The 27,355-nt window shown below is 49.1% G+C and overlaps 3 protein-coding genes across 3 annotated transcripts; 1 reads left to right on the top strand and 2 right to left on the bottom strand.

The window, feature by feature from the left end:
- Positions 1 to 3,289: 3,289 nt before the first annotated feature.
- On the bottom strand, positions 3,290 to 10,330 carry LOC146007333 (protein S100-A12-like). The gene is made up of 3 exons (XM_083145684.1): positions 10,102 to 10,330; positions 4,999 to 5,178; positions 3,290 to 3,479 (listed from the first exon to the last, which is right to left on the bottom strand). The coding sequence occupies exons 1-3, from the start codon at positions 10,138 to 10,140 to the stop codon at positions 3,336 to 3,338; spliced, it is 363 nt and encodes a 120-aa protein (XP_083001810.1). The 5' UTR covers positions 10,141 to 10,330; the 3' UTR covers positions 3,290 to 3,335.
- An 855-nt stretch (positions 10,331 to 11,185) lies between these two features.
- Positions 11,186 to 13,137, top strand: LOC146007334 (protein S100-A1-like). Its single transcript, XM_083145685.1, has 3 exons — positions 11,186 to 11,237; positions 12,480 to 12,680; positions 12,767 to 13,137. The coding sequence occupies exons 2-3, from the start codon at positions 12,540 to 12,542 to the stop codon at positions 12,905 to 12,907; spliced, it is 282 nt and encodes a 93-aa protein (XP_083001811.1). The 5' UTR covers positions 11,186 to 11,237; positions 12,480 to 12,539; the 3' UTR covers positions 12,908 to 13,137.
- A 9,875-nt stretch (positions 13,138 to 23,012) lies between these two features.
- LOC146007332 (protein S100-A12-like) lies at positions 23,013 to 27,355 on the bottom strand. The gene is made up of 3 exons (XM_083145683.1): positions 27,338 to 27,355; positions 24,568 to 24,747; positions 23,013 to 23,202 (listed from the first exon to the last, which is right to left on the bottom strand). Exons 2-3 carry the CDS (start codon positions 24,697 to 24,699, stop codon positions 23,059 to 23,061), a joined length of 276 nt encoding a protein of 91 aa, XP_083001809.1. The 5' UTR covers positions 24,700 to 24,747; positions 27,338 to 27,355; the 3' UTR covers positions 23,013 to 23,058.

The raw sequence follows: 27,355 nt of genomic DNA, 5'->3' as shown, positions 1-27,355 counted from the left end.
ATGGGGTGCAGTGTGTACAACATTGGTGGGCAGCAGCAGCTACATACACAGGGGGTGCAGTGTGTACAACATTGGTGGCCAGCGGTAGCTACATACACAGGGGGTGCAGTGTGTACAACATTGGTGGGCAGCAGCAGCTACATACACAGGGGGTGCAGTGTGTACAACATTGGTGGCCAGCGGTAGCTACATACACAGGGGGTGCAGTGTGTACAACATTGGTGGGCAGCAGCATCTACATACACAGGGGGTGCAGTGTGTACAACATTGGTGGCCAGCGGCAGCTACATACACATGGGGTGCAGTGTGTACAACATTGGTGGGCAGAAAGCTACTTACATCGCGGTGGTAAACAGTTTTTTACGCGCTGCTTCCTCCTTCACCATGCGGTGCTCCTCTCCACGCAGCCAGGGTGGGACAGGTTGACGTAATGGAGAAGGGGAGTGGTTTCATAGTCGTCAGCCAAACCCAAATTGTACACTGAAGAAACGATTATCAAAACGATTGTGCACATCGTTAGCGATTGGTCGCTGATCTTTCTGCATGCAGGGAAGATCAGCGACCTCTACTAACGACTGGCGGGTGCGCGCATCGCTGGCCATATCGTTCCAAAACACGGAACGATTTGAACGATTGGTCTTTACGATCGATCGGGAACGCCCAGATCTTTTCCCACATCTATCCGTGTATACCCACCTTAAAACAAATCATGAGTCCAAAGAGTGTTTTTAAAGTGCCATGAAACTATGTGTGGCCAAACCTGTACGGATATTGTTCACATGTTCCGCTAAGCGGACTTTGAGTCGGCGAGAGGTTTTTCCCACATGAGATAAACCACATGCACATTAATACATATACAACGTTGAGAATGGCAAGTGGTATTAATATGAACTTGGGTTGTCATAATTTTGTGATATTACCAGGGCCTGTCCTGCGGCGCTGTATATTTAAAGCTGGCGGCGGCAGAGAGGGGTCCCTACAGTCAACGAGCAATATCCGCCAGGCTATGTGGAAGCGCTTCTGTTGTGAAGCTCAGCCAATCAGCGTGCGGACAGTGTTTTCACAACAGAAGCGCTTCCGCATAGCCCGGCGGATAGCGCTTAGGGATGGCCATCGATAGTGCTAAACTATGCAATGGATGACCATCGATATTTTTACATATCGATGTCATCCATTGTGTTTGATTGATTGGCTTCGGGCCAATCAAAACATGGGGGCGGGGCTTCGCAGGTGTCAGGGGCGGAGCTAAAAAAAAAAAAAAAAAGCAAAACATCGTTTTGCTGTTCCATCGATGGAGGGAAACCATCTGGTTCTCCCCCATCGATGGCAAAAGTATTCGTCATCGGCCATGGACCATCGATGATTTTGAATAGTCGATGGTCATCCCTAATAGCGCTCGTTATTTATTGACTGCAGGGACCCTCGCTGCCTCCCGCCAGCTTTAAATACACAGCGCCGCAGGACAGGTACCCCCGCAGCACCGGGGGCAAAATGCCGCCCTCCAGTGGCCGGCGCCCTAGGCAAATGCCTAGATTTGCCTAGTGGTGGTGCCGGCCCTGGATATTACAAAATAAATTTAAGCACCCACTTCTCCTGCAGCAGGGACAGTGAGTTCCACCACCTCAAAGCCTTAACATCCATGTCTACTAGGAATAAAAACAGTGATAGGAGACAAGTCTGTGGTTGCCCATTTATTACGGATCGCATATACAACAGGGGGGGGGGGGGGGCAGTAGCCCAGGGGCCCGAATCAATGATACCCAATGTTAAATACATAGGGAAGCATCTTGGTCAACACTAAGGTTTGTGTTAACCTTCCAATCCTGTTGACCGAAGCCATGTGCACCCCCAACCATATAGCAGCAGGACAGTATCACCGCAAGACCTAAGAGAGTTCAATTACACAAGTCGCAGTACACTAAGGCGTACGCACACTCCTGCCGCCATTAGCTCCGCACCACATACTGGCGGCCAGAGCCGGCCCTAGCCTAAATGACGCCCTAGGCAAGATTTTGGCTGGTTCCCCCTAGCACCGCCACTAGTTCCGCCTCTGCTCCCCTTTCCCAGCACCATCAACCCTCATCATAGCAGTAATCATTTTGGTGCTCCTACCCGCAATATTTTAAATAGAAACAGTGCACACATTTGGTGCGCAGCCCAAACAGGGGTGTGTTCCACACAGTAGTACCACTTTACCTTATAGACATTACTCCTCACATTATACCCTTAGAAAAAAAATCCTGAGAATTGCACTTTAACTTAAGCACCTCCATGGCCACACTGCAACCCAGCACAAAGCAGTGTGTGCTGGGCAGAGGAGAAGAGCTGCAGCTGTCACTTAAGGGGAGGGGGCGTGGGGTAATTTGTACCCCCCTACCCCTTTCTCTCTGCACTCCTGATAATACCACACAGTAATGCCCCTTACACATAATTAATGTCCTTATAAACACATTATGCCAACCTTTATTAATGCCCTTATACACATGACACACATAATGCTGTGACCTCTGCTTGGATACAGATGTTTCCTCATACATCTTGCCTCAATAGGCCATGCAGCTCCTGGTCAGTTCTGCTAATGTTGGGGGCCTTTTTTGCTGAAAATTCGTCTTATTTGCATTGTTATGACCAGCACACACAAGGAGCTTCCAATGGTTAAAATGATATGTGGCATGCCTATATTCTGTGTGCGACTGTGGCTGTACCTGCATAAGGAATGCTATGTTACAGTGATTTCCATGAATACACTATTTCATATGCAGATACAGACTCACACACAGAATATAGGCATGCTGCATATCCTTTTAATCAGCAGAAGCTACTGGTGCCCCTAGGCATTCCAAACGCCCTAGGCAATTGCCTAGTTTGAGTATAGCGGCCTCTGCTGGTGGCTGTGATTAGCCAGTCACATCACGGGAGGGAACATCCGAGATTCTGACCCATTAACTTTCTGCTGTCAGCACCTGCACATACAGGGTGTACTCTCATTGGTGTCAGAACAGTGAGGAATAGGGGAAGTCAGTGGTTCGAGAACTCTGTCCTGTCCACAGGTGTATTCATTACTCACTGACACTAAGAAATTCACAGGTGCACTAAACATTTAGTTGTGCATCTGATGATATCAGGCAAACCTTCAGGTCCGAGTTATGGAACCACAGCCTGTATATATATAACCCTGTACCCAGATATTCATTATACCCATATCCCCAATGACAGACCGGCTCCCACCCATCCCCCGGTACACTGCTCCGTCCTGTATAACATCTACAAATCATGACAGACACAGAAACACTGTTACATTCTGTTTATTAAGTCAGACGTGGCCCCCGGGGACATCAGACACGTGGCGGCCTAGCATGGTGGAAAGCTATCAGCAAGCTGGACACCAGCGTTACAAACTCCTTGAAGTCCACCCGGCCGTCTCTGTTCTCATCCAGGCCTTCCATGACCTTGTTCACGTATGACGCGTCCTTCATGCCCTGTCAGAGGGAGGGAGATGGTTACACCAGTCCAGGACACCTCGTGTATAAGCTACACCTACAGATAAGGGACCCGGTGGGGGTCCTATGTAAGAAGCCTTACAACCCTCCAATCAGCCCCTAACTGTCATGTTAGGGACAGTGGGGCAGATGTATTGAGCCTTAACAAAAGAGAAATATAAGGGTGATAGAGAGAAACATCCAGCCAATCAGCTCCTTAATGACTTTTTCAAGACACAGGCTGTAACATGGCAGCTGATTGGCTGGACGTTTCTCTCTTTATCACCCTTGCATTTATCTCTTGCTAAGGCTTAATACATCTGCCCCAGTGGTTGAAAATGGCAGTTATGAGCATACTAGCCCCAAAGTACCACCCAATCAGCTCCCAACTGTCATGGTTCAAACCCAGCCTGTAACAGTAGGTGGAAGCTGACTGGCTGGTACTATATCTCTAACGCTTAGTAAATACGGGTAGATGTACTTCAGTGCCAAGCTGCCATGGGCAACTGCTCACCTATCTCACTGCTTTGTACATCTGCTCCATGGACCTTTATACCAAGTCATACAGATAGCCGGTATGAATCTCGGTGCGAGGATTAAATCAGTCCAACCTGAAACTGTCTGTTGGTCACTCAGCCCCTGTGTTGCTGCCATTGGACAGTCTGTAGGATGCAACAATGGCCTGGCCAATACAGATGGTTGCCATGGTAACAGAAGGGATCACAAGCGGAACCTGTCAAGATTCAGCAAGTTTGTGGCGAGTGGGAGCAAAATGTTCTGCTCCATACTGGGAGTAATAACTGGCCTGAGGCCTGGGTAGTGGAATACCTATGGGAGACCACGTCAGTAAATTTACATTATCCAGAGGATAAACGTGTTCCAATATCAGTCCGCACTCATGACTAGACCAACAGCTGCTCCATTCCATAATACAGAGTCCAGGAGGAAGAACGGCACTCAGGAGACTGGTCACATGATAAATAGCTGTAATACGGCATCAGCAGAGTCACAAGGTGACAGAACATTCAGGGACACAGCCTTCATGGTCCGGAGGAATGGGCTACGTCCCCGACAACGGTGATCCCTTGTGGCCTTGCGGATTGGTCTGCTGACCAGTGTCCCGAGTGCCGTTCTGTCTAGGCTTTACATATTCTCCATAATACACAGCTATTGTCAGCCATGTCTATACACAGACCCATTCAGTTACAGGGCTGCAGGTAACCAGGGCAGGGTCACAATAAGCAGCCCCTGGGTGTGGGCATCACCCGTAGGGTTCTTATTCCTGTGGTATACAGGTTCCTCATCTCCCACCAGGCGATGGTACAGACAACACGTTACTGAACATGCCCCAAATCCCCCCACAGTGCAGGACCCCCCAGAGCAGTAGAGAACTTACAGGATCTGCCACTATGATAACCCTAGAATCCCACAGTCGGGGTTCCCCTGCTTTATGTGCTGGACACTAACACACCCTAAGTGACCCCACTGACACATGCCCCCCACACTAGAGGGGTCTCACCTGTATGGCATCCCCCAGCTGGTCCGCCAGTAGTATCCTCAGCTCCCCCCTGGTCAGAGCTTCCTCCAGTGAGAACTGGTGAAAGACGTCGATCAATCGATTAATGTAGGATTCCAGCTCTGTAGTTGCCATCTCTGGGCTGTGGCTGGGTGGTCGGAGCTCAGCGGTGTGGTACAATATCTAGAAGGGGGAACACGGAACAAGACATCTCCTGTAAGGGATAGATATTCACAGAGACCCCGGGAGAGATAACGGTACAGGAGAATATACTGGAGGCAGTTACAACATAAAACCGGATTCAGAACTGTTTGCAAAGATGCCATTTTCGCAGATGGACAAAACCATGCTGCACTGCAGGTGGGGCAGATGTAACAGGTGCCAAGACAGTTAGATCTGGATGGGTTATATTGTTTCTGTGCAGAGTAAGTATTGGCTGCTTTATTTTTACACTCAGTGGCGTAACTATGAAAATAGCACCTCCCCCCCAGTAAAGATAAACCCCCCCGCCACCCATGCCCCTGTGCTGCGACTGGGAGCCGCAGATTTTGTCTGCGGTCCTGTCTTCCCTGGCTTCTGCTGGTATGAAAACAGACCATTACAAAATGTCCTCCCCCTTACAGCAGACAGTTTCAAAGAACAGTCTGCTGTATGGGGTGGACATTTTACGATGGTCCATTTTCATTTAAGCAGCTCCTGCACTTCCCTCTTAATGTATGATTGCCATCACCTGTGGTGACACCTTCCTTATCAATTAACCAGTTTAGCACAGGTGATGGTAATCAATATAATAAGTTGGAGTGTGTGTGCGTTTCTCGCATTGCAGACACCGTAGCACTCAGAGCCACCAAATTCAGCCAAAAGATACCTCTTGACCCTGTGGTGTGCTCCACGTATCCGGATTTAAATTTCCATGTGAAATTTCCCCAAAAAACACCAAGTATTTTTAATTTGCCTTAATTGATGATCTAGGAAAAAGATTGACAAAACTGTTGACGAAGGAACAACTCCACACCAGCTTTAATTGCTGTCATTGAGTATGAATGACATTTTACCATTATGGTGAAGGCTTTAAACAATTAGGAATAATTGAGGATCTACATAGACCACACACACAGTAAACCACATATACTGTATACGTAGCGCACCTCACAAAAAAAATAAAAAATAAAGTGTACTTGTTTCCTAGCACGGCGCCCATTGGGTCCCATCGCATACCTTAACTTAAGGTATGCGATGGGACCAGACGGACCCGATTTCGGGCTTTTTTTGATGTTTCCTGACAAATGTAAAATCGGGTCCATCGCATGCCATTATAACGGCATGCGATGCAACCAGATTTTACATTGTAAGCATTTTGTGTAATGTTAAATTCCTATGTAAATCCGGGTCCATTGTACGCCATTATAATGGCATCCAATGCGATGGACCCTACTTTACATAGGAACCAATGTTAAATGGCCCCCATACCCAATTTCTGATAGAAATTACCCATCAGGGTGGGTATACAATGTCAAATGCACCCCCATTGTTAACGCCACACCACGATGAATGCCAACCGAAGCGTGGCAAGTGCAGCGAGCTCACAAGGGGCGGCAGTACGCGTCTCTGACCTTTTCATACCCCCACTATCCACGTCGGCGTTGAGTTGCTTGGGGCTCGCCACACTATATAAAATCGTGTTGAGCCCCGCGATTGGCCGCTTAGTACGTCTGAAGTAATGTGCTCGCCACGCTATATAAAAATCAACTCTACGCCGACAGGGATAGTGGGGGTAGGAAAAGGTCGGAGGACGCGTACTGCCGCCGCTCACCACGCTTCAGGTTCACGTTGATTGTGGCATGGCGTTAACAATGGGGGGGGGGGGGGCATTACAATGAAAAATTAGGTCTGGGGGCCTGATTTTGCAACCTGGTTGCATACAATTTAAATAAGTGGTGTCATGCTAGGAAACAAGTACCAAAAAAAAAAAAAAAAAAAAAACCCACACATAACACCCAAAAACAGTACAACAAACACATTGTTCAGATACAGAAACACAAACACACACACACACACACACACACACACACTTAAGCATTGCCAGGACACTACACATATACATATACATGTAGCGCACCTCACATTCGGCATATACAGACACACACACCTCATGGTACAACACACCCAAAGACAGTACAATACACAGAACACACAAACATTGCACAGATAACATACTTTTAATGGCACAATATACCCACCCCCCAAAAAAAACACCACACTTAAACACTGCACAGATACAAAAAAAAGGCACAACACAGATACTGTATATACATAGCACACCTCACACACTTACGCATAGGACAGATACATACAACACACAAAAAATAATAATTTGCGGTTTATTTAACAGTCTGTACCGGCAAATAAAAGTACTGTTTTTTCCCCCCTATATCAGTCTCTTTGCTCCCCGGCCAGTTACACTGAGAAATCTTTGTCCTGGCCAATGCACCCATTGATCAGTACAAAGTGGGTACACTGCACTCACCCTGTTAGTCAGTTGGATGTTAGGCACTGCTCTGCCTTAAGGGTTTCCCAGACTCTTGGTTCATAGATAATGTTTTGTTGATGGGCATGAGCTCTGCATGTATTTGTTTGAATGTTATGAGTGTAAGAAGTTGAAGAATAAGACTGAGATGAAGATTTGTCACATTATAGTGTACAATTTACAAAATCATGAAATAAATATGTGTACATAGAAGTACAATCAAGAAATGAAGTAGGATTAAAAAATAAATTCGGATTCAAACTGATAATTGTTTGGATGGGGGTGGGTTGTGAAACAAATCTATAGGTGGAGGGGGGTATAGATATTGTGGGCATAATTGGTGTTTGATACACCTACAGGGTCCCCAGTTGATAAGAAATTCAGTACAGCGTCACCATAGGGGGGGGGGGGGGGGATTTCCTATTGGGGTTTAGGTGGTCTTTTAGGGACCCCTTTACTATCCCGTTGGTCTCTTCTCCTGGAGCCTACGGTCTCCCTCAGTGATTGACTATCATTAAGGGTGACCGTGGGAATTGTAAAGGGTTCCTAAAGGACCACCTGGACCCCAATTGGGAATCCCCCTATGGTGACACTGTAGTGAAAATCCCATCAATTAAGGACCCCCTGTAGGTGTACCAAACACCAATTATGCCCACAATATCCATACCCCCCACCTATAGATTTGTTTCGCAACCCACCCCATCCAAACAATTATCAGTTTGAATCAGAATTTATTATTTAATCCTACTTTAATTTCTTGATTGTACAATTTACTCACTTTTCACGTTTTATTGAGTAAATTGTACACTTTAACATGGCAAATCTTTAGCGGTCTAAAGGTGCAAACACACGGTGGAGGAGATATATTGCTAGCAATATATTGCTCATTGTCTCTTTTTCAACAAGCGACCAGAGATGGTCGCTGTTGAAAACGAACCTCTGCTGGGGGTGCCGCAGAGGTAATTAGCTGGTCGCAGGAGCAAGCTCCTGCGACCAGCGATTACAATGGGGCAGAAAACGGGAGCGCGCACCCGGCGATTTATCGCCGGGGCACACTCCCAATCACTGGCAATATGGTCGCCTGCGACCATATTCCCAGCGATTATAGCACTTCTCCCCCGTGTGTACACAGCATTACTCTTCAACTTCTTACACTCCAAACCTTATCAATGCACCATTTATGACTGCGCTGGATGGATCGGTGCAGCAGGTGTAGTGAAGAACTTAACCCATTGCACTCATTCCCAGTGGTGCAGGTAGCGTGCGTCGCGTCATGTGGCCAGGCCCGCGCACCTGCTCCCACACTCAGGGGCTGCCCCACTGTTTGGTAGAGACGCCCGTTGCATGTTCTTTACAGATCTCCAGATCTCAGAGGCTGCTGCAGGCAGGATCGGTGAATTTTTAATTAGTTATGGCAAGTAACGCCAACCCCTGTCTCCACACACTCAGTGCCTGTAATTACACACCCTAGAAACTGTACCATTTAAAGTATAGAAATAGAGGTGTGGCCATGTCGGTTTTCGATTTTGTACCAATTTCTGACCCTCAGATGTTGGAGGTCATAGGTGCTAAATCTCAGGAGTGGATGTGGAATTCATCAACACACACAAGTTATCAACTCAGGAGCGTTGTGTTTCAAACACCACACCTGATTTCATTGCAGTCATTGAGTAGCAATGCAAACACATTCTAACATTATGGTGGAATCTTTAACAAATTACAGTCTTACTGTAGGTCTTTGGCACAACATGCTGTAAGAGGACATTTTTCAGCAATTTTGGAAATAAAAACCCCCCAAGGTTTCCCTGGGAATCGCCGGGCGGGTCAGCTAGTCATACAATAAGAGAGAAGTGCAGGAGCAGAGCAATGTGTCCCTCCTGGAGAGGGTCATGTTGGGAGGTATGCTTAAACTGCAGTTTAGATTTCAGTTTGAACACACCCCACCCATAAGGCACACTCTGCACCTGTTACATCTGCCCCTCCAACATAATTTGTCCATCTGCAAAAGTTACACACAGAAATCATTCCAAGTGGAATCACAAATACCAGCCTGCCCACCAGACCCATTACCTTACACAGTCTGGACACCCAGCTCCCTCAGAAACATGTGGGGTAATGAATGAGCCAGGTATATAAGTACCACCCATAATTGGCTAATGGGATGCACATGTAATTAGCAGTAATTAGTGCACACGCAGCTGCCCTATATACAGCAATAATAATGGCCGTGTCCTCTCAGCAGGAATATAAATGCTGCTTATATATAATAACAGTGATAAGGAGGAGACAAGTCTATTTATGGCCACGCGCTGTCTGTGGTACACAGAGGAATAATCGGCAGCCATGTATATATTGTGGTCACATGACCAGATTACAGGTCACATGGGCTGCTCAGAAGCCGGTCAGCGACACAAAGCAAATGTGACCCAAAACATGCCGCTGCGTCGCCCCTTGTGTGCCGTCACTTGTATATGTGTGTATGACAGACTGACGGGTGAGCGGGGTCTCTGCGGGCGTTACAATAGATAACAGGAATGGACTACTGACACCCCATGGGTACGCCGTACAGAGAATATTACCCTGCTAATTGTAAGCTCTGCAGCCCGGGAGCTGATCATTGCCCGTCAGCCATTGGTGAGACTATGGGCGCTGTGTGACTAATGTCGGGGGGACACCTAAATCTGGTAATGTTCAGCAGCATATGGCAACCAATCATCTGCTCCCAAACACTGGAAAATGGACAGAACGATTATTTGGACAAATCTGTTGGATCAAATGGATTTCACCAGACGCCCAATGTGTCCCCGGTGTTTGTGAGTAATGGCTGATGGTCATATGTCCCTCACGTCACCAGATCCCGGTGTGCACCGCACAGATTGGGCAGAGAAATCTATAGGTGTGTACCCAGCCTGAGTCTCACCCCTATAGATATACTGATCCCTGGATGTACGTGTTGCCATGGAGATAAAGGTTACGTTACCAGGGAACAGCGTTCTGTGTCTCCTCCGTATCACTGTTATGTATAAGCACCATTTATATTCCTGCTGAGAGGGGTAGGGATCCATAGGTCACCAGCATGTTGGCCGACATGCAAGAAGGTCAACGTGTAAGTCGACATGGGTTAGGTCGACAGGGTCATTAGGTTGGCACAAGCATTAGGTCGACATGGGAGTAGGACAACAGTCAAAAGGTCGACATGGGGCTTTTCACATTTTGTTTGTCCTGAATGTCGACACAGTTGACATGGACACTGAAACATAGCACCGCGTCCCCTCCATGGCTCGCTGCGCTCTCCATACTTCGGGCACGGTGCCTCGCTACACTCGGCGCACTATTTTATTCTCGCACCGCGCTCTGTAGTGAATGGTAGGGCATGAAGTACTGTGCCGCCTGTTGGCACATTTCACGTACAAAAACATGTAAAAGACCCCATGTCCACCTTGTGACTGTCGACCTACCCCCATGTCGACCTAATGCTTAAGTCGACCTACAGTCAAATCGACCTTCTTGAATGTCAACCAACATGCTGGTGACAAAAATACCATTTCCCGATGCGAGGACACGGCCATTATTATTGCTGTATATAGGGCAGCTGCGTGTGTACTAATTACTGCTAATTACATGTGCATCCCATTAGCCAATTATGGGTGGTACTTATATACCTGGCTCAGTCATTACCCCACATGTCTCTGAGGGAGCCGGGTGTCCTGACTGTGTAAGGTAATGGTGGTTCCCCATCAGCTTTTATCTTAATGTATATCTGCTTCCCTGACACAGGTACTGCACCATCAGGTATATACCTGGGCTACACCTGTTCCCCAGCACAGAGCTGCCCGGACACAGGTACAGCACCATCAGGTATATACCTGGGCTACACCTGTTCCCCAGCACACAGGTACTGCACCATCAGGTATATACCTGGGCTACACCTGTTCCCCAGCACACAGCTGCCCTGACACAGGTACTGCACCATCAGGTATATACCTGGGCTACACCTGGTTCCCCAGCACACAGCTGCCCTGACACAGGTACTGCACCATCAGGTATATACCTGGGCTACACCTGTTCCCCCAGCACAGAGCTGCCCTGACACAGGTACTGCACCATCAGGTATATACCTGGGCTACACCTGTTCCCCCAGCACAGAGCTGCCCTGACACAGGTACTGCACCATCAGGTATATACCTGGGCTACACCTGTTCCCCAGCACACAGCTGCCCTGACACAGGTACTGCACCATCAGGTATATACCTGGGCTACACCTGTTCCCCAGCACACAGCTGCCCTGACACAGGTACTGCACCATCAGGTATATACCTGGGCTACACCTGGTTCCCCAGCACACAGCTGCCCTGACACAGGTACTGCACCATCAGGTATATACCTGGGCTACACCTGTTCCCCAGCACACAGCTGCCCTGACACAGGTACAGCACCATCAGGTATATACCTGGGCTACACCTGGTTCCCCAGCACAGAGCTTCCCTGACACAGGTACTGCACCATCAGGTATATACCTGGGCTACCCCTGGTTCCCAGCACAGAGCTGCCCTGACACAGGTACCGCACCATCAGGTATATACCTGGGCTACACCTGGTTCCCCAGCACACAGCTGCCCTGACACAGGTACTGCACCATCAGGTACATACCTGGGTCACACATAGACCCCCAGCACACAGGAAATGATCAGCCTGCTATCAGCAATGTAAGGCTCATATAACAGCTGTCACCTATCATACAGGGATCTGCATTTTATGTCTGACAGTCTATAATGGTGGTGGCCTGACATGGTTCTAACACTCCATGCTCCTGGAGGCTGATGTGTATGTGACTGGTGGGTTGTCCTTTCACCCCTGTTCCAGCAGCACCTCTTGCTCCAGGGCTCCTACCTCTTCCCTAGGATGCATGGACCTTCCCATCCTTATGTTACTAACCTCCATATCTGCCTCTATGCAGCCTGCTGTCCCACCTTCCCACAGCCTAAGCTCTCACCCCCTATTGTCATACAACCCCAAGATGCCATCAGAGCTGGTAACCGCCCTGGAGGGAATGATCGATATATTCTACAAATACGCCACCCAGGAGGGTGACAAGAACCATCTGACCAGGGGAGAGCTCCAGAACCTGCTGAAGGAGCAGCTGGTCCTTACTCAATGGGTGAGACACCACCTGTAGGACAATTGTGTGCTTCCCACTAATGTCTAAGCAGGACACTAACCTCTAACCTTCTCCCTTCCTTTCAGAACGAGAGAGATCCGGCCTACGTGGAAGCTCTCCTGAAATCTCTGGATGAGAATAAAGATGGAAAGGTGTCCTTCCAGGAGTACGTAGATCTTGTCTCTGGCTTCATTTTGGCTTACCATGAATTCTATGACAAATCATGAAGTCTGGTGATGTCTATCCTCTGGTGCCACGCTTCTGTGACTGCTGACCATGTATGGTATCCTCTGGTGCCACGCTCTGTGACTGTGACCATGTGTGGTAACCTCTGATGCCACGCTTCTGTGACTGGTGACCATGTGTGCTATGCTGTGGTGCCACGCTTCTGTGACATGACCATGTGTGGTAACCTCTGGTGCTACGCTTTTGTATAAATAAAGTGATTTGGAGGATATTTGACTATGTCTTGTTTATAGTACTGAACCTTCATACCTGGGGAGATGCAGGAAAGTCTCCCTATAATATTCAGTGTGACCATGATTATACTGGGTACAGAATGAATGTGGTTGGCTTCTAGGGACACATTCCATTAGAACATGACTGGTGAGTGACTATAAGATTGAAGTAGTCTCTGGTTAGAACGCTGATACCCAGACGGGCACTAGTAGTTCTTGGTTTATACCATTGGGGGCTGGTATAAGAAGCTTGGAGGATGTTGTCCACGCACTGACATGTAACCATGCTATAGCAGATCTTAGTGATATCCCTTACTGAGCCACCTAGAACATCCTGGGCAGTAATGATAGTTATCCTCTAGAGGAGATGGACCTCTAGCACATGGGAAACAGGAGTGTTGAGGCTGAGAACCCAACATGACGCATCTGCCTAGGAAGTAGGTGATTGTTCTACTGACCCAGCAATATATCCCAGCATGCCCTGCCACAACTGTGCTATCTGGCCATTGTGGGTACAAAATGTAACTTAGCACAGCGGGGTCCGTTTTGTTACCCCTGGTTCTGGTCCTGTGAGAAAAATCTTCCAGCTATTTATTGAACGTCTGGCATTCCGGATCTGCAGCCCCTCTAAGAATAGCGAAGTTATTGATTACCTAACAAACAAAACGTACCTGGATTGTGAGACCTGCCTCCTGTCGTGCACAGGTGCGCTCCTACCTCCCGTCATGCACAGGACACTAACCCCCGCTATAGGGGTGTCATTAGTAAGGGAGGAGAACCATGTGCAGCTTCCTCCAGCCAGGCCCCTTCCTCTCTGCTGGGATTCTATTACCTGCACCCTACAGTGCATGTGTGAACATTCGGGGGGTAGGGTAGAGGACAATAGGGAGATGAGATGTAGCAGGGTTGGATGTGACCGCTACCACTCTCACTGTGTACCTCATTCTGTCCATGTTAGGCCAATCAGTGCACGTATGTTCAGCAGTGGTAGGGATCCTTCTAACCAGTATCAGGATCCCATTTCTCTGGCAGAGCCAGGCTTCCTCCCCCTGCTGAACGGAGCTATGGGACAGAAGTATGATATGAAGGGGGAACTTTACTAAAGGAAATTTGTAAAAAATAGGTTTATTTATATCCAGAAATACACTTATTTTTTACATTTACTATCCCAAAAATATGGCTATTCGTATTGATAGCACATCAATACGACTACGAATTGCCATATTTACGGGATAGTAAATGTCAAAAATAACTATTTCTGGATACAAATACACTTTTTTTTTTTTTTTTTTTTTTTTTTTTTACAAATTTCCTGTAGTAAATTTCCTCCGAAATATCATCTGTCTATTAAGGCTGCAATACAACATAGCGGTTGTATCTGCTGTTACACCACTACGCGTAGCTCTGACCGGGGAAGGGGTGGGGGGGGGATCTACACCCCGGCTACACAAGCTAGTAGACATTGAGATAAATGGGGAAATGTAATACAATGTATCAATGTGCCGATCACTTGCAAGCTATGGTGTTTACTCTGTAAATCAGAGGTTCCAACCTTTTTCCCTCCCGTACCCCTTGATTAGGCTTGTCATTTATGAGTACCCCTCCTCTCAATATGAAATATCCACAGACCTTATGAGTGGAAGCGACTGGTATGCATGTCCTTATGTAAGGAGTAGTGTGCGGTCAGGAATTGGGCCCCCTGTGTCTGGCCAATGGCTGTGTAATATCTCCGGGGTTCCTGCTAATGCTTGTAGGATTAATGCCGCTGCTTCCTCTCCCCGTGTCAGCGCGGGATAGGTAACCGCTGATGTCTGAGGGCAGTGCCGGTAGCTTTCAGGGGATTGCTGGGCGGGCCAAAGCACGACGAGACGCCGGTGATGGACTCGGAAGTGATGTAATGCGGATCATCTCCATGGCAATGTTACACCTCTTCCACCATCAGGAGACTTCTACCATTACCAATATTATTTACAAGTACCCCAGACTTGTCTGCAGCGCACCCCAGGTTGGGAACCACTGGTGTAAATGATTGTCCCTTTAAACCAGTGGTCAGGGAACTCGGTCCTCATTACCCCACACATGTTTTGCTGGTAACCCAGCAGGTGCACAGGTGTACTAATTACTCTTAAGGTCCGAAGGTGGAGTTAATTATCTCACTTGTGATTCTGTGAGGAGACCTGCAAAACATGCCCTGCGTGGGGTAACGAGGACCGAGTTCCCTGACCACTGCTTTAAACAAACATCAGAGATGGACTAGCGTCCTGCACCTCCAGCAAGCTCAGTGTGTAGAGGAGAGGGATGGGCTGTGGGCAGTAGGAGAAGTTCTTCTTGGGGTGCAGAGAACCCTCACACCATCCCTGCCTTTGTGCCATTATATCTCCAGATTCAGCATTCTCCCGGCAGCAGGGAACGTAGCCACATGCGATACATCATCTGTGAATAGGCTGCATGAGGTGCTGCCGCCTGGGACGCTCACAGAAGATCAGATTGTCATACACTAACGATGGAGCCGTGTATGGTCACCTTTACAGATTATTAGAGTTCTCTAGATTTCTTAGGGCATCGGAGGCTCGCTGGGCATTATGACCTTTATTTTGGTGGAGGAGAGACGGTGCCATGGTGGAACAATGGTGGCCCTCTGGTCTCCCCTTCACAGGGGGATAGGAAGAGGGGAAGGGGTCTGTATTCAGCATAAATTCCATCCCCCGCTGAGCGCTGTAGATTCTAGCACTGCCCAGCTCTCCCAGCAGAAAGCATGGGAGAACATGGGCACAGGGTGTGAGATGTTAACACCCCCGACAGGGGGCCTATGGGCACCGCACCAATTACAGATGCCCTCACAAAGCTTTAAGTGTGGCCCAAGGGATCATGTGGGCAATATGCACCAGTGTACTCATTACCCCCTGACATTTCCCAGGTCATCTGTTAGCTGCACTCATTACCCCATGATCTTAGGCATGGTGGGTGCCAAGGGTGCACAGGCACGTCTTAATGATGCCCCTCCACCCCCACATGATTTCAGCCCAGGTCAGCTGTATCTGTTAAACCAGTGGTTCCCAAACTGTGTGCCGTGGCTCCCTGGGGTGCCTCGGGACACATGCAGGGGTGCCCTGGGTTGGTAGTCCAGGACCAACTCAAATCATTAATGGTTAATTATTTATGATTAAAAGCAATGCTGGTGGCTGCCAATCATAAAATGTGTACAAACAGAAGCAAATCCTGCCCTTTCCCACATAACTGACCCTAAGAATCACATATAAACCCAATTTTAATTAATTTTTTGGGGGCCTAGGGGTGCCGTGAAAAAATTCTGATACTCTAGGGTGCCGTGAATCAAAAAAGATTGGGAACCCCTGTGTTAAACACCACCCGCCACCTCTTTCCCTTTTTCAGAAGCTGGCCAGATGCTGCCCACTGCCTCCTTCTGGCAGCTGCTACTTTGTCCCTCCTCCACCCAGCATAAGCTCCGTACCCCCTCCATCTGTCACTTCCTCTCTCCCCCCACCTCCTGGCAGTGGGAGCTCCATCCCCAGTCCACCCAGCAGTGGCAGCTTTGTCCCCACTCCCCGCAGGAGTGGCAGCTAGCTCTCCCCTCCCTCCATGGTCAGCTCCGTCCCATATACACTGTGTACATAGCACTGTGGGCATTGTGTGTGGCACTATTGGGGGGCAATATGTGTGGGGCATTCTGTGTGGAAGCAGTGCTGCTACTGCAGGCATTATGTGTAAGCGGTACTGCTACTGGGGGCATAATGTAGGAGCCGGACTTGAGGCAAAGCCTAGGGGTAGGCTCCCCTGACAGGGTTTGTAGGGAGCTGATTAGCAGGTTAGTCATAGAAAGGGTGTCAAAGGAGAGGGTCATAGGGGGAGGGGCTTAACGGGGTGTTGGAGGGGTTTATAAGCAGGGTTCAGGCGGGAAATAGGGGTCACTGGGAGAATTTTTTCAACAGCTAAGCAGCCCTGGCATCTCCCATGGCTTCCCCAGGTGACGCTGATGCGGAGGTATCCGCTGCGCTTGCTGCCCTTAGGGAGGCAGCGGGCACTAGAGGGGCTGAATGGCTGCAGCAGCAGATGTCCGGTTTGCTGGGGGGACTGGGAGCAGCAACACAGGAGGCTGCTTCAGCGGGCGCACGGCCTCGGAGGTCTAGGCCTCCGGAGCGCTTCAGCCCATCGGTGTCCCCCAGGGTTCAGCGCCGTTCACGGAGCCCCGTCAGGGACCCTCCAGGCCTGGCTGCGGGCCGGGCTCCTTCCGCCCGCAGGACCAGGTCTGGGAGGAATCCAGCTAGCAGGCGGAACCCTCCGCGCGGGAGGGATCCCCCCCCGTGCATGAAGATCCGGCGGTGCGGGGTGCTGGACCTGGAACGGCGGGACATGCTGCGCATGCCGCTGCCCAGCGCGGGGTGAGTCGTGCCAGGGGGGCAGACGTACGGGCTGAGGAACGCAGGCCTGGTACACGGAGCGAGCGGCGCCCATCTGGCTCCGCCTCCAGTGAGGTCACGCCGGCTGGCGCTGTACCTGAGGGTCGCGATGACAGGAGTAGAGAGATGCCACCAGCAGCAGATGATGGAGAAGTACCTGGTCCTTCCACATTGGCTGGGGCCCGTCAGGACGCTGGATCTGCGGCTGCTGGGTTCACAGCCCCCAGGCAGCCTGGTGAGTCTGTCTCTATGTCTGTTAATGCTTTAGCGCAGAGTCAGGAGGGGGGAGGGTTAGCCCTCCAAGGGGAGATGAGCAGGGGTTTTACTGAATTGTTGAGTGGTTTTGCAGATTGGTTGGCTGTTTTGCGGCAGGGGGCGGGGCCAACCCCGGCGGCGGCGTGGGTGCCGCAGAATGCGGGCACACCAGCCAGCAGTAGCGTGGTAGTCAGCAGTAGTGTGCCGGTTAGCGGTGGGGTGCCGGCTAACAGCGGGGTGCCGGTGGCCGGCAGTGGGCAAAGCAGCAGTAGTGCAGGGGCACAAGGGAGCAGTGGGGAGACGCAGGAAGAGAGTGGGAGGCTCAGTGACACTGCAAAAGGGGAGGTGTATGTCTGTTTTGAGGGGCCGTTGGGGGCCCACCTGAAGCAAGAAGTGAGGGAGAAGATTTGGAAAGGGGAATACGTGGATATATTTTCACTTCTCCCTTTGGAGCGTTTTAATCTGGATAGGCCCCGTAAGGAGGAAAAGAAGGAGGAGGAAGAGCGTCGGCGGTATCGGCTGATACCGCGGTCGTTCACGAACTGGTTACAAGCATTTGCTATTTTAGCTAGTGTGATTGGGGAAAAGGCACCTGACAATTGTTCAGGTTTGTTTTGTTACATGGATGTGATTGGGGAGGCGCACCGTGTGTATGGGGGCCTGGCTTGGCTCCGGTATGATGAACAGTTTAGGCAGAGGAAGGCGGTGCGCCCTAACATACGTTGGGACCATAAGGATATTGCTTTATGGTTAAAGGTGACGGCTCCCATGAAAAGCGGGCAGCCCTTTCGTGGGTGCGGGTTTCGGGGGTTTTTAGGAGGAATTTGAAGTCTGCAATGGAACACCCAGACGTGGTTCAGGATAAATTGTTTAAGGAGGTACAGCTGGGTCGTATGGCGGGACCATTTGGGTCGCCACCATGGCCAGATTTGATAGTCTCACCATTGGGGGTGGTTTCAAAAAAGGAGGCGAACAAGTTTCGTCTTATACATCATTTATCTTTTCCAAAAGGGGCGTCGGTCAATGATGGCATTGACCCCGACATCTGCTCGGTGGTTTATACATCGTTTGACGCGGCTGTTCAGTGGGTGAAGCGGTTTGGGAAAGGGGCCCGGTTGGCAAAAACTGATATTGAATCGGCATTTCGTTTGCTGCCGGTTCACCCAGCTAGTTTGCGTTTGTTAGGATGTTGTTGGGACGGGGAGTTTTTTGTTGATCGTTGTTTACCGATGGGTTGCTCCTTGTCGTGTGCTTATTTTGAGGCCTTTAGTTCCTTTCTGGAGTGGGTGGTTAAGGATGTCTCTGGGTGCAGTTCAGTTATTCATTACCTGGATGACTTCTTATGTATTGGTCCTGGGGGGACTGGGGTATGCGACTTGTTGTTGAGGACGGTTGAAAGGGTGTCGGCAGACTTTGGGGTCCCTCTTGCACCTGGCAAGACAGAGGGCCCTGCAACAGTGATCAGTTTTTTGGGTATTGTCATTGATACTGAAAATATGGAGTGCCGCTTGCCCGAGGAGAAATTGCTGGGTTTGAAGGCTGAGGTAGGGAGGGCATTGCTGGTGAAGAAAATTAGATTGCGGGAATTACAGTCCTTGCTGGGTAAATTGAACTTCGCGTGTCGCATTATGCCTATGGGCCGCATATTCAGCAGGAGGCTGGCAGCAGCGACGGCAGGGGTGGTTCTTCCTCATCATTTTGTTAGATTAGGTAGTGAATTGAAAGGTGACTTGCGGGTATGGGCAACATTTTTGGAGGCTTTTAACGGCAGAGCTTTGTGGATGTCGGACACATGCGTGGCCACGGAGCTAGACCTCTTCACAGACGCGGCCGGGAGTGGCGGTTTTGGGGCATATTGCCAGGGACATTGGTGTGTAGGCCGGTGGCCTGAGTCTTGGGTGCAGAGGGGCATGGTAAAGAACTTGGCATTGTTGGAATTGTTTCCTATTTTGGTTGCAGTAGTGGTTTGGGGGGAGTTATAGGAAGATTTGTTTTCACTGCGATAATTTAGGGGTTGTCATGGCCATTAACCAATTGTCGGCATCTTCACCGCCAGTGGTCACTATTTTGCAGCAATTAGTATTAGAATGCCTGGCGTTGAATTTGTGGGTGGTGGCTAGGCACGTCCCCGGTGTCTCTAACGGTATTGCGGATTCCTTATCTCGTTCACAGTGGGAGCGTTTCCGGGAGTTGGCGCCAGAGGCGGACAGGGAGGGGACCGGGTTCCCGAGTCTGCTCTGGGATCTGCTGGACGGGTAGTTGACCAGCTCATCAGGGAATCTTTGGCCCCGAATACATGGTCGGCGTATAATCAAGACTGGCGGAGCTGGTTGGAATGGCGTGAGGCAGCAGGTTTGAAGGAGGATGACGATGAGTTGGCCGTTCTGTTATATATAGGCCATTGTAAAGAGATTGGTTGGTCAGTGGCAAAAATCACGCGCTGCATGGCGGGCTTGGCTTTTGGGTTTCGTGCAGGAGGTAGGCCGGATGTCACTAAGAATTTCCTTATTGCGCACGCATTGAAGGGTTGGAGGAGAGGCCATGTGGTACAGGATCAGAGAAGGCCGGTTTCCTTTCAGTTGTTGCAGAGTATGGGCATGAAGTTAGGGGCGGTTTGTAGTTCCAATTTCGAGGAAAGGTTGTTCGGAGCGGCCTTCTCGCTTGCCTTCTTCGGGGCATTGCGGATAGGTGAGCTCGTGAGTCCAAGTGTGTCCAGGCCGGGGGGCTTGTTGGAGGAGGATGTAGATTTATACTCGGATAGGGTGGAGCTAGTGGTGAGGAGGTCAAAGACGGATCAGTTAGGGAGGGGGAAGAGGGTAGTTCTCTTCTCTGTACCAGGGTCGGAGATGTGCCCGGTGGCACGACTAAGGAGGTTTAGGGAAGTCAGAGTGGGCAGGGGAAGTGATCCTTTGTTGGTGCATGCAAATGGGTCTTTTTTGTCACGGTTCCAGTTCACAAGTGTGTTTAGAGCAGTCCTGCGGACGTTGGGCCTCAAGGGTGAGGAATACGCTGGTCACTCTTTCCGTATTGGGGCCGCAACTGAGGCTGCTAGAATGGGATTTGGTGATGAGTTAATTAAGCGTATTGGGCGGTGGGAATCGTCTCGTTTTCGTTCTTATGTTCGCTTAGGGGATTGTTGAGGTTGACTGCGTGTTCTTTTCTGTTTTAGGGCAGTCTCCGTGCCTGATTTGGATTTTAGGACATTCATATGTCTTTTGGGGGGCTTTACGGGCGGATGTCAGACCGAACGGCCGCCAGCTGGGTTTGGATAGAGAGAAGGCATTGGTCCGCTGGCTGGGGAAGCGCGGTATGGTATGGAGTGGAGTGTTGCAGGAATTTCACCGTTTTGTTCGGCTCGATAGGGCTCCCGATATATTAGTGTTGCATGTGGGTGGGAACGACCTTGGGGGCAGACCATTTAGGGAGTTGATACGGGATATCAAGTTTGATCTCCTGCGTTTATGGGCAATGTTTCCGGAGGTGATCACGGTTTGGTCGGACATTGTGCCACGCCAATATTGGAGGGATGCAAGGTCGGCTGACAAGCTCAATAAGGCACGGATTAAAGTTAACAGGGCGATTGGGCGCTTTATGGGCAGAAACGGGGCTGTGGTGGTGAGGCACAGGGAACTGGAGTCTGGTGCCGGGGCATTTTGGAGAGGGGACGGTGTGCACCTGAGTGCTGTAGGGATAGATATTTGGTCGTTGGGAATACAAGAGGGAGTTGAAACAGCGTTCCGGATGTGGGGGGGGGCGCACGGGGTTAAGGGTTTAATCCCGTGCTTGGTGGCGGAGGGGGGTCCTCGAGGTTAGTGGCATTGAGGCTTAATTATGCGGCGGGGAGGGCCCCATGAGGGGGCTGGACTCCCCTGGGTGAGGTTAAGTAACGAGCACTGGGTGTTGACAATTGGTGCCCTCGAGCCAATCGCTGTCGGCTGGGGGTAAGAACTCCTGGAAGTGCTTAGAGGTGTGGATAGATTTATTGAGGGCCTCGGGGACCACCTCCGTGGGGAATGTTTTGGTTATTGTTAAACTTGTATTGTTTCAATAAAGATGGCCGCTGTGGCCAATTTTATCCAACAGGAGAGTTGTGTCATTTTTGGTGGATATATGGGCACAGCGATTAGACAATACCCTGTCATGAGGAGGTGGAACCTGGTCAGAGACGCTCCCCTCTGCTGGATCCCCAGTCATCCTGCACCTGAAGTTCATGTTATACAAACAAATCAGGATCCAGGATAAGCAGACAGGCGGGAAGTGGTGCCTCAGGGTCTCTGCCACATACAGACCATGAGCCCTTCCAAAAATGGATGGCACCATAGAGGAGACAGATGTTAGAGGTCTGCCTGCACCTATACCATCCGTCCGGGCATCCAGCACTACCCGGAAATGCTGATTCGGTAAGCACTGGCACGGGGAGTGCCTGCATTCCAGAGCAAGGAGGCGAAAAAGCATGTAATCCCTCCTGGCAATGAGCATGTAATCCCTGACAACAAGCATGTAGGTAAGCGCACTTATATGGCACATGTAATGGCCATTATGGTGTGTAATGAGCAATATGTGTGTGGATTAACATAAATTGGGCATTGCAGCATGTGGAATAATGTGTAATAGGCAATTCAGTGTGGGGCGCAATATGTAATGGGCATTACAGTGTGTGGCATAATGTGTAATGGGCATTATGGCATGTGGTGTACTATTTAATGGCCGTGTGATGTGTAATAGGCATTATGGTGGCACACTCCTTGGACACGCACGGTCTCTGTTTTGCAAATATTTGTCAAGCCCTGGCACAATGTGTAATGGGCATTACAGAGTACATTTTTTGCACACTGTCCCTGTTTCTAGTTTGTGGTGGGGATCCATTTTGAAGTGCATATACATCATGGATGCAAATAAGCAGTGATCGACACGCCCCTCCAATGGTAAGAGAATGGGCTGCACACACCTATGTCCGACACATTTCCCAGGTCACCCAGCAGGAGCACCTGCTAATATCTCACTTGTGCATCTGTGCTGAGAACGGGAAAATATACAGTTAGGAATCCTTGGGGTCCGAGTTATGGAACCACAGCTGTATATATAACCCTGTACCCAGATATTCATTATACCCATATCCCCAATTACAGGCCGGCTCCCACCCATTCCCGGTACACTGCTCCGTCCTGTGTAACATCTGCAAATCATGACAGACACAGAAACACTGTTACATTCTGTTTATTCAGACAGACGTGGCCCCCAGGGAAATCAGACACGTGGCGGCCTAGCATGGTGGAAAGCTATCAGCAAGCTGGACACCAGCGTTACAAACTCCTTGAAGTCCACCCGGCCGTCTCTGTTCTCATCCAGGCCTTCCATGACCTTGTTCACGTATGACGCGTCCTTCATGCCCTGTCAGAGGAAGAGAGATGGTTACACCAGTCCAGGACACCTCGTGTATTAGCTACATCTACAGATAAGGGACTGGGTGGGGGTCATATGTAAGAAACCTTAGAACCCTCCAATCAGCCCGAAACTGTCATGTTACAGAAATTGCAGTTATGAGCATACTAGCCAATTATCAAGTACTAGCCATTTTATCACTTCACCAAGCCTAATAAATCTGCCCCAAAGTACCAATCAGCTCCCAACTGTCATGGTTCAAACCCAGCCTGTAACAGTAGGTGGAAGCTGACTGGCTGGTACTATATCTCTAACGCTTATTAAATACGGGTAGATGTACTTCAGTGCCAAGCTGCCATGGGCAACTGCTCACCTAGCTCACTGCTTTGTACATCTGCTCCATGGACCCTTATACCAAGTCATACAGATAGCCGGTATGAATCTCGGTGCGAGGATTAAATCAGTCCAACCTGAAACTGTCTGTTGGTCACTCAGCCCCTGTGTTGCTGCCATTGGACAGAGTCTGTAGGATGCAACAATGGCCTGGCCAATACAGATGGTTTCCATGGTAACAGAAGGGATCACAAGCGGAACCTGTCAAGATTCAGCAAGTTTGTGGCGAGTGGGAGCGAAATGTTCTGCTCCATACTGGGAGTAATAACTGGCCTGAGGCCTGGAATACCTATGGGAGACCACGTCAGTAAATTTACATTATCCAGAGGATATACGTGTTCCAATATCAGTCCGCACTCATGACTAGACCAACAGCTGCTCCATTCCATAATACAGAGGCCAGTAGGAAGAACGGCACTCAGGAGACTGGTCACATGATAAATAGCTGCAATACGGCATCAGCAGAGTCACAAGGTGACAGAACATTCAGGGACACGGCCTTCATGGTCCGGAGGAATGGGCTACGTCCCCGACAACGGTGATCCCTTGTGGCCTTGCGGATTGGTCTGCTGACCAGTGTCCCGAGTGCCGTTCTGTCTAGGCTTTACATATTCTCCATAATACACAGCTATTGTCAGCCATGTCTATACACAGACCCATTCAGTTACAGGGCTGCAGGTAACCAGGGCAGGGTCACAATAAGCAGCCCCTGGGTGTGGGCATCACCCGTAGGGTTCTTATTCCTGTGGTATACAGGTTCCTCATCTCCCACCAGGCGAAGGTACAGACAACACGTTACTGAACATGCCCCAATGCCCCCACAGTGCAGGACCCCCCCCAGAGCAGTAGAGGACTTACAGGATCTGCCACTAGGATAACCCTAGAATCCCACAGTCGGGGTTCCCCTGCTTTATGTGCTGGACACTAACACACCCCAAGTGACCCCACTGACACATGCCCCCCACACTAGAGGGGTCTCACCTGTATGGCGTCCCCCAGCTGGTCCGCCAGTAGTATCCTCAGCTCCCCCCTAGTCAGAGCTTCCTCCAGTGAGAACTGGTGAAAGACGTCAATCAATCGATTAATGTAGGATTCCAACTCTGTAGTCGCCATCTCTGGGCTGTGGCTGGGTGGTCGGAGCTCAGCTGTGTGGTACAATATCTAGAAGGGGGAACACGGAACAAGACATCTCCTGTAAGGGATAGATATTCACAGAGACCCCACGCCGGCAGGGATAGTGGGGGTAGGAAAAGGTCGGAGGACACGTACTGCTGCCGCTCACCACGCTTCGGGTTCACGTTGATTGTGGCATGGCGTTCAATGGGGGGGGGGGGGCAATACAATGAAAAATGGGGTCTGGGGGCCTGATTTTTGCAACCTGGTTGCATACAGGAAACAAGTACCAAAAAAAAAAAAAAAAAAAAAAAAAAAAAAAAAAACCACCACACATAACACACCCAAAAACAGTACAACACACATTGTTCAGATACAGAAACAAAACACACACACACACACACACACACATATATATATGTGTAGCGCACCTCACATTCGGCATATACACACACACACACCTCATGGTACAACACACACCCAAAGACAGTACAATACACACAAACATTGCACAGATACACACAGCACACCGTACGCACATATAACATACTTTTAATGGCACAACATACCCACCCCCCCAAAAAAAAAAAAAAAAAAACCACCACACTTAAACACTGCACAGATACATAAAAGGCACAACACAGATACTGTATATACATAGCACACCTCACACACTTACGCATTGGACAGATACATACAACACACAAAAAAAAAAAATTGCTATTTATTTAACAGTCTGTAGCAGGCAAATAAAAAAAATGTACCGGTTTTTCTTTTTTTTCCCCCTATATCAGTCTCTTTGCTCCCCGGCCAGTTACACTGAGAAATCTTTGTCCTGGCCAATGCACCTATTGATCAATACAAATTGGGTACACTGCACTCACCCTGTTAGTCAGTTGGATATCAGGCACTGCTCTGTCTTAAGGGTTTCCCAGACTCTTTTGGTTCATAGATAATGTTTGGTCGATGGGCATGAGCGCTGCATGTATTTGTTTGAATGTTATGAGTGTAAGAAGTTGAAGAATAAGACTGAGATGAAGATTTGTCACATTATAGTGTACAATTTACAAAATCATGAAATAAATATGTACATAGAAGTACAATCAAGAAATGAAGTAGGATTAAAAAATAAATTCTGATTCAAACTGATAATTGTTTGGATGGGGGTGGGTTGCGAAACAAATCTATAGGTGGAGGGGGGTATAGATATTGTGGGCATAATTGGTGTTTGATACACCTACAGGGTCCCCAGTTGATAAGAAATTCAGTACAGTGTCACCATAGGGGGGGGGATTTCCAATTGGGGTTTAGGTGGTCTTTTAGGGACCCCCTTTACTATCCCGTTGGTCTCTTCTCCTGGAGCCTACGGTCTTCCTCAGTGATTGACTATCATTAAGGGTGACCATGGGAATTGCAAAGGGTTCCTAAAGGGCCAACTGGACCCCAATTGGGAATCCCCCTATGGTGACACTAGTAAAAATCCCATCAATTAAGGACCCCCTGTAGGTGTACCAAACACTAATTATGCGCACAATATCCATACCCCCCACCTTTAGATTTGTTTCGCAACCCACCCCATCCAAACAATTATCAGTTTGAATCAGAATTTATTATTTAATCCTACTTTTATTTCTTGATTGTACACTTTTTTCATGGTTTATTGAGTAAATTGTACACTTTAACATGGCAAATCTTTAGCGGTCTTACTCTTCAACTTCTTACACTCCAAACCTTATCAATGCACCCATTTATGACTGCGCTGCATGGATCGGTCCGGCGGGTGTAATGAAGAACTTAGCCCATTGCACTCATTCCCAGTGGTGCGGGTAGCGTGCGTCGCGTCATGTGGCCAGGCCCGCGCACCTGCTCCCACACTCAGGGGCTGCCCCACTGTTTGGTAGAGACACCCGTTGCATGTTCTTTACAGATCTCCAGACCTCAGAGACTGCTGCAGGCAGGATCGGTGAATTTTGAATTAGTTATGGCGTGGTAAGTGACGCCCACCCCGGTCTCCACTCACTCAGTGCCTGTAATTACACACCCTAGAAACTGTACCATTTAAAAGTATAGAAATAGAGGTGTGGCCATGTCGGTTTTTTGATTTTGTACCAATTTCAGACAATCAGATGTTGGAGGATATGTCATAGGTGCTAAATCTCAGGAGTGGATGTGGAATTCATCACACACAAGTTATCAACTCAGGAGCGTTGTGTTTCAAACACCACCACACTTGATTTCAGTGCAGTCATTGAGTATCAATGCAAACACATTCTAACATTATGGTGGAATCTTTAACAAATTACAATCTTTGGCACAACATACTGTAAGAGGACATTTTTCAGCAATTTAGAAAATAAAAAAAAACCCCAAGGTTTCCCTGGGAAACGCCGGACGGGTCAGCTAGTCATACAATAAGAGGGAAGTGCAGGAGCAGAGCAATGTGTCCTCCTGGAGAGGGTCATGTTGGGAGGTATGCTTAAACTGCAGTTTACATTTCAGTTTGAACACACCCCACCCAAAAGGCACACTCTGCACCTGTTATATCTGCCCCACCAACATAATTTGTCCATCTGCAAAAGATACACAAAGAAAACATTCCAAGTGGAACCACAAATACCAGCCAGCCCCATTACCTTACACAGTCAGGACACCCGGC

This window comes from Crinia signifera, chromosome 6, assembly GCF_055691185.1.
Source record: "Crinia signifera chromosome 6, ASM5569118v1, whole genome shotgun sequence".
Taxonomy (NCBI): domain Eukaryota; kingdom Metazoa; phylum Chordata; class Amphibia; order Anura; family Myobatrachidae; genus Crinia; species Crinia signifera.
The sequence above is the reverse complement of the archived record's forward strand: the minus strand, read 5'-3'. Positions and strand labels throughout refer to the sequence as shown.

Coding starts and splice junctions, on each gene's coding strand:
- LOC146007333 (XM_083145684.1), bottom strand. CDS start 10,140: ATGATCAGCTCCCGGGCTGCAGAGCTTACAATTAGCAGG. Junction 5,179..10,101: donor CAGAGCTTACAATTAGCAGG/GTAATATTCTCT, acceptor TCCCCCTTCTAG/ATATTGTACCACACCGCTGA. Junction 3,480..4,998: donor AGCTGGGGGATGCCATACAG/GTGAGACCCCTC, acceptor TCCCTCTGACAG/GGCATGAAGGACGCGTCATA.
- LOC146007334 (XM_083145685.1), top strand. CDS start 12,540: ATGCCATCAGAGCTGGTAACCGCCCTGGAGGGAATGATCGATATATTC. Junction 12,681..12,766: donor AGCTGGTCCTTACTCAATGG/GTGAGACACCAC, acceptor CCTTCCTTTCAG/AACGAGAGAGATCCGGCCTA.
- LOC146007332 (XM_083145683.1), bottom strand. CDS start 24,699: ATGGCGACTACAGAGTTGGAATCCTACATTAATCGATTGATTGACGTC. Junction 23,203..24,567: donor AGCTGGGGGACGCCATACAG/GTGAGACCCCTC, acceptor TTCCTCTGACAG/GGCATGAAGGACGCGTCATA.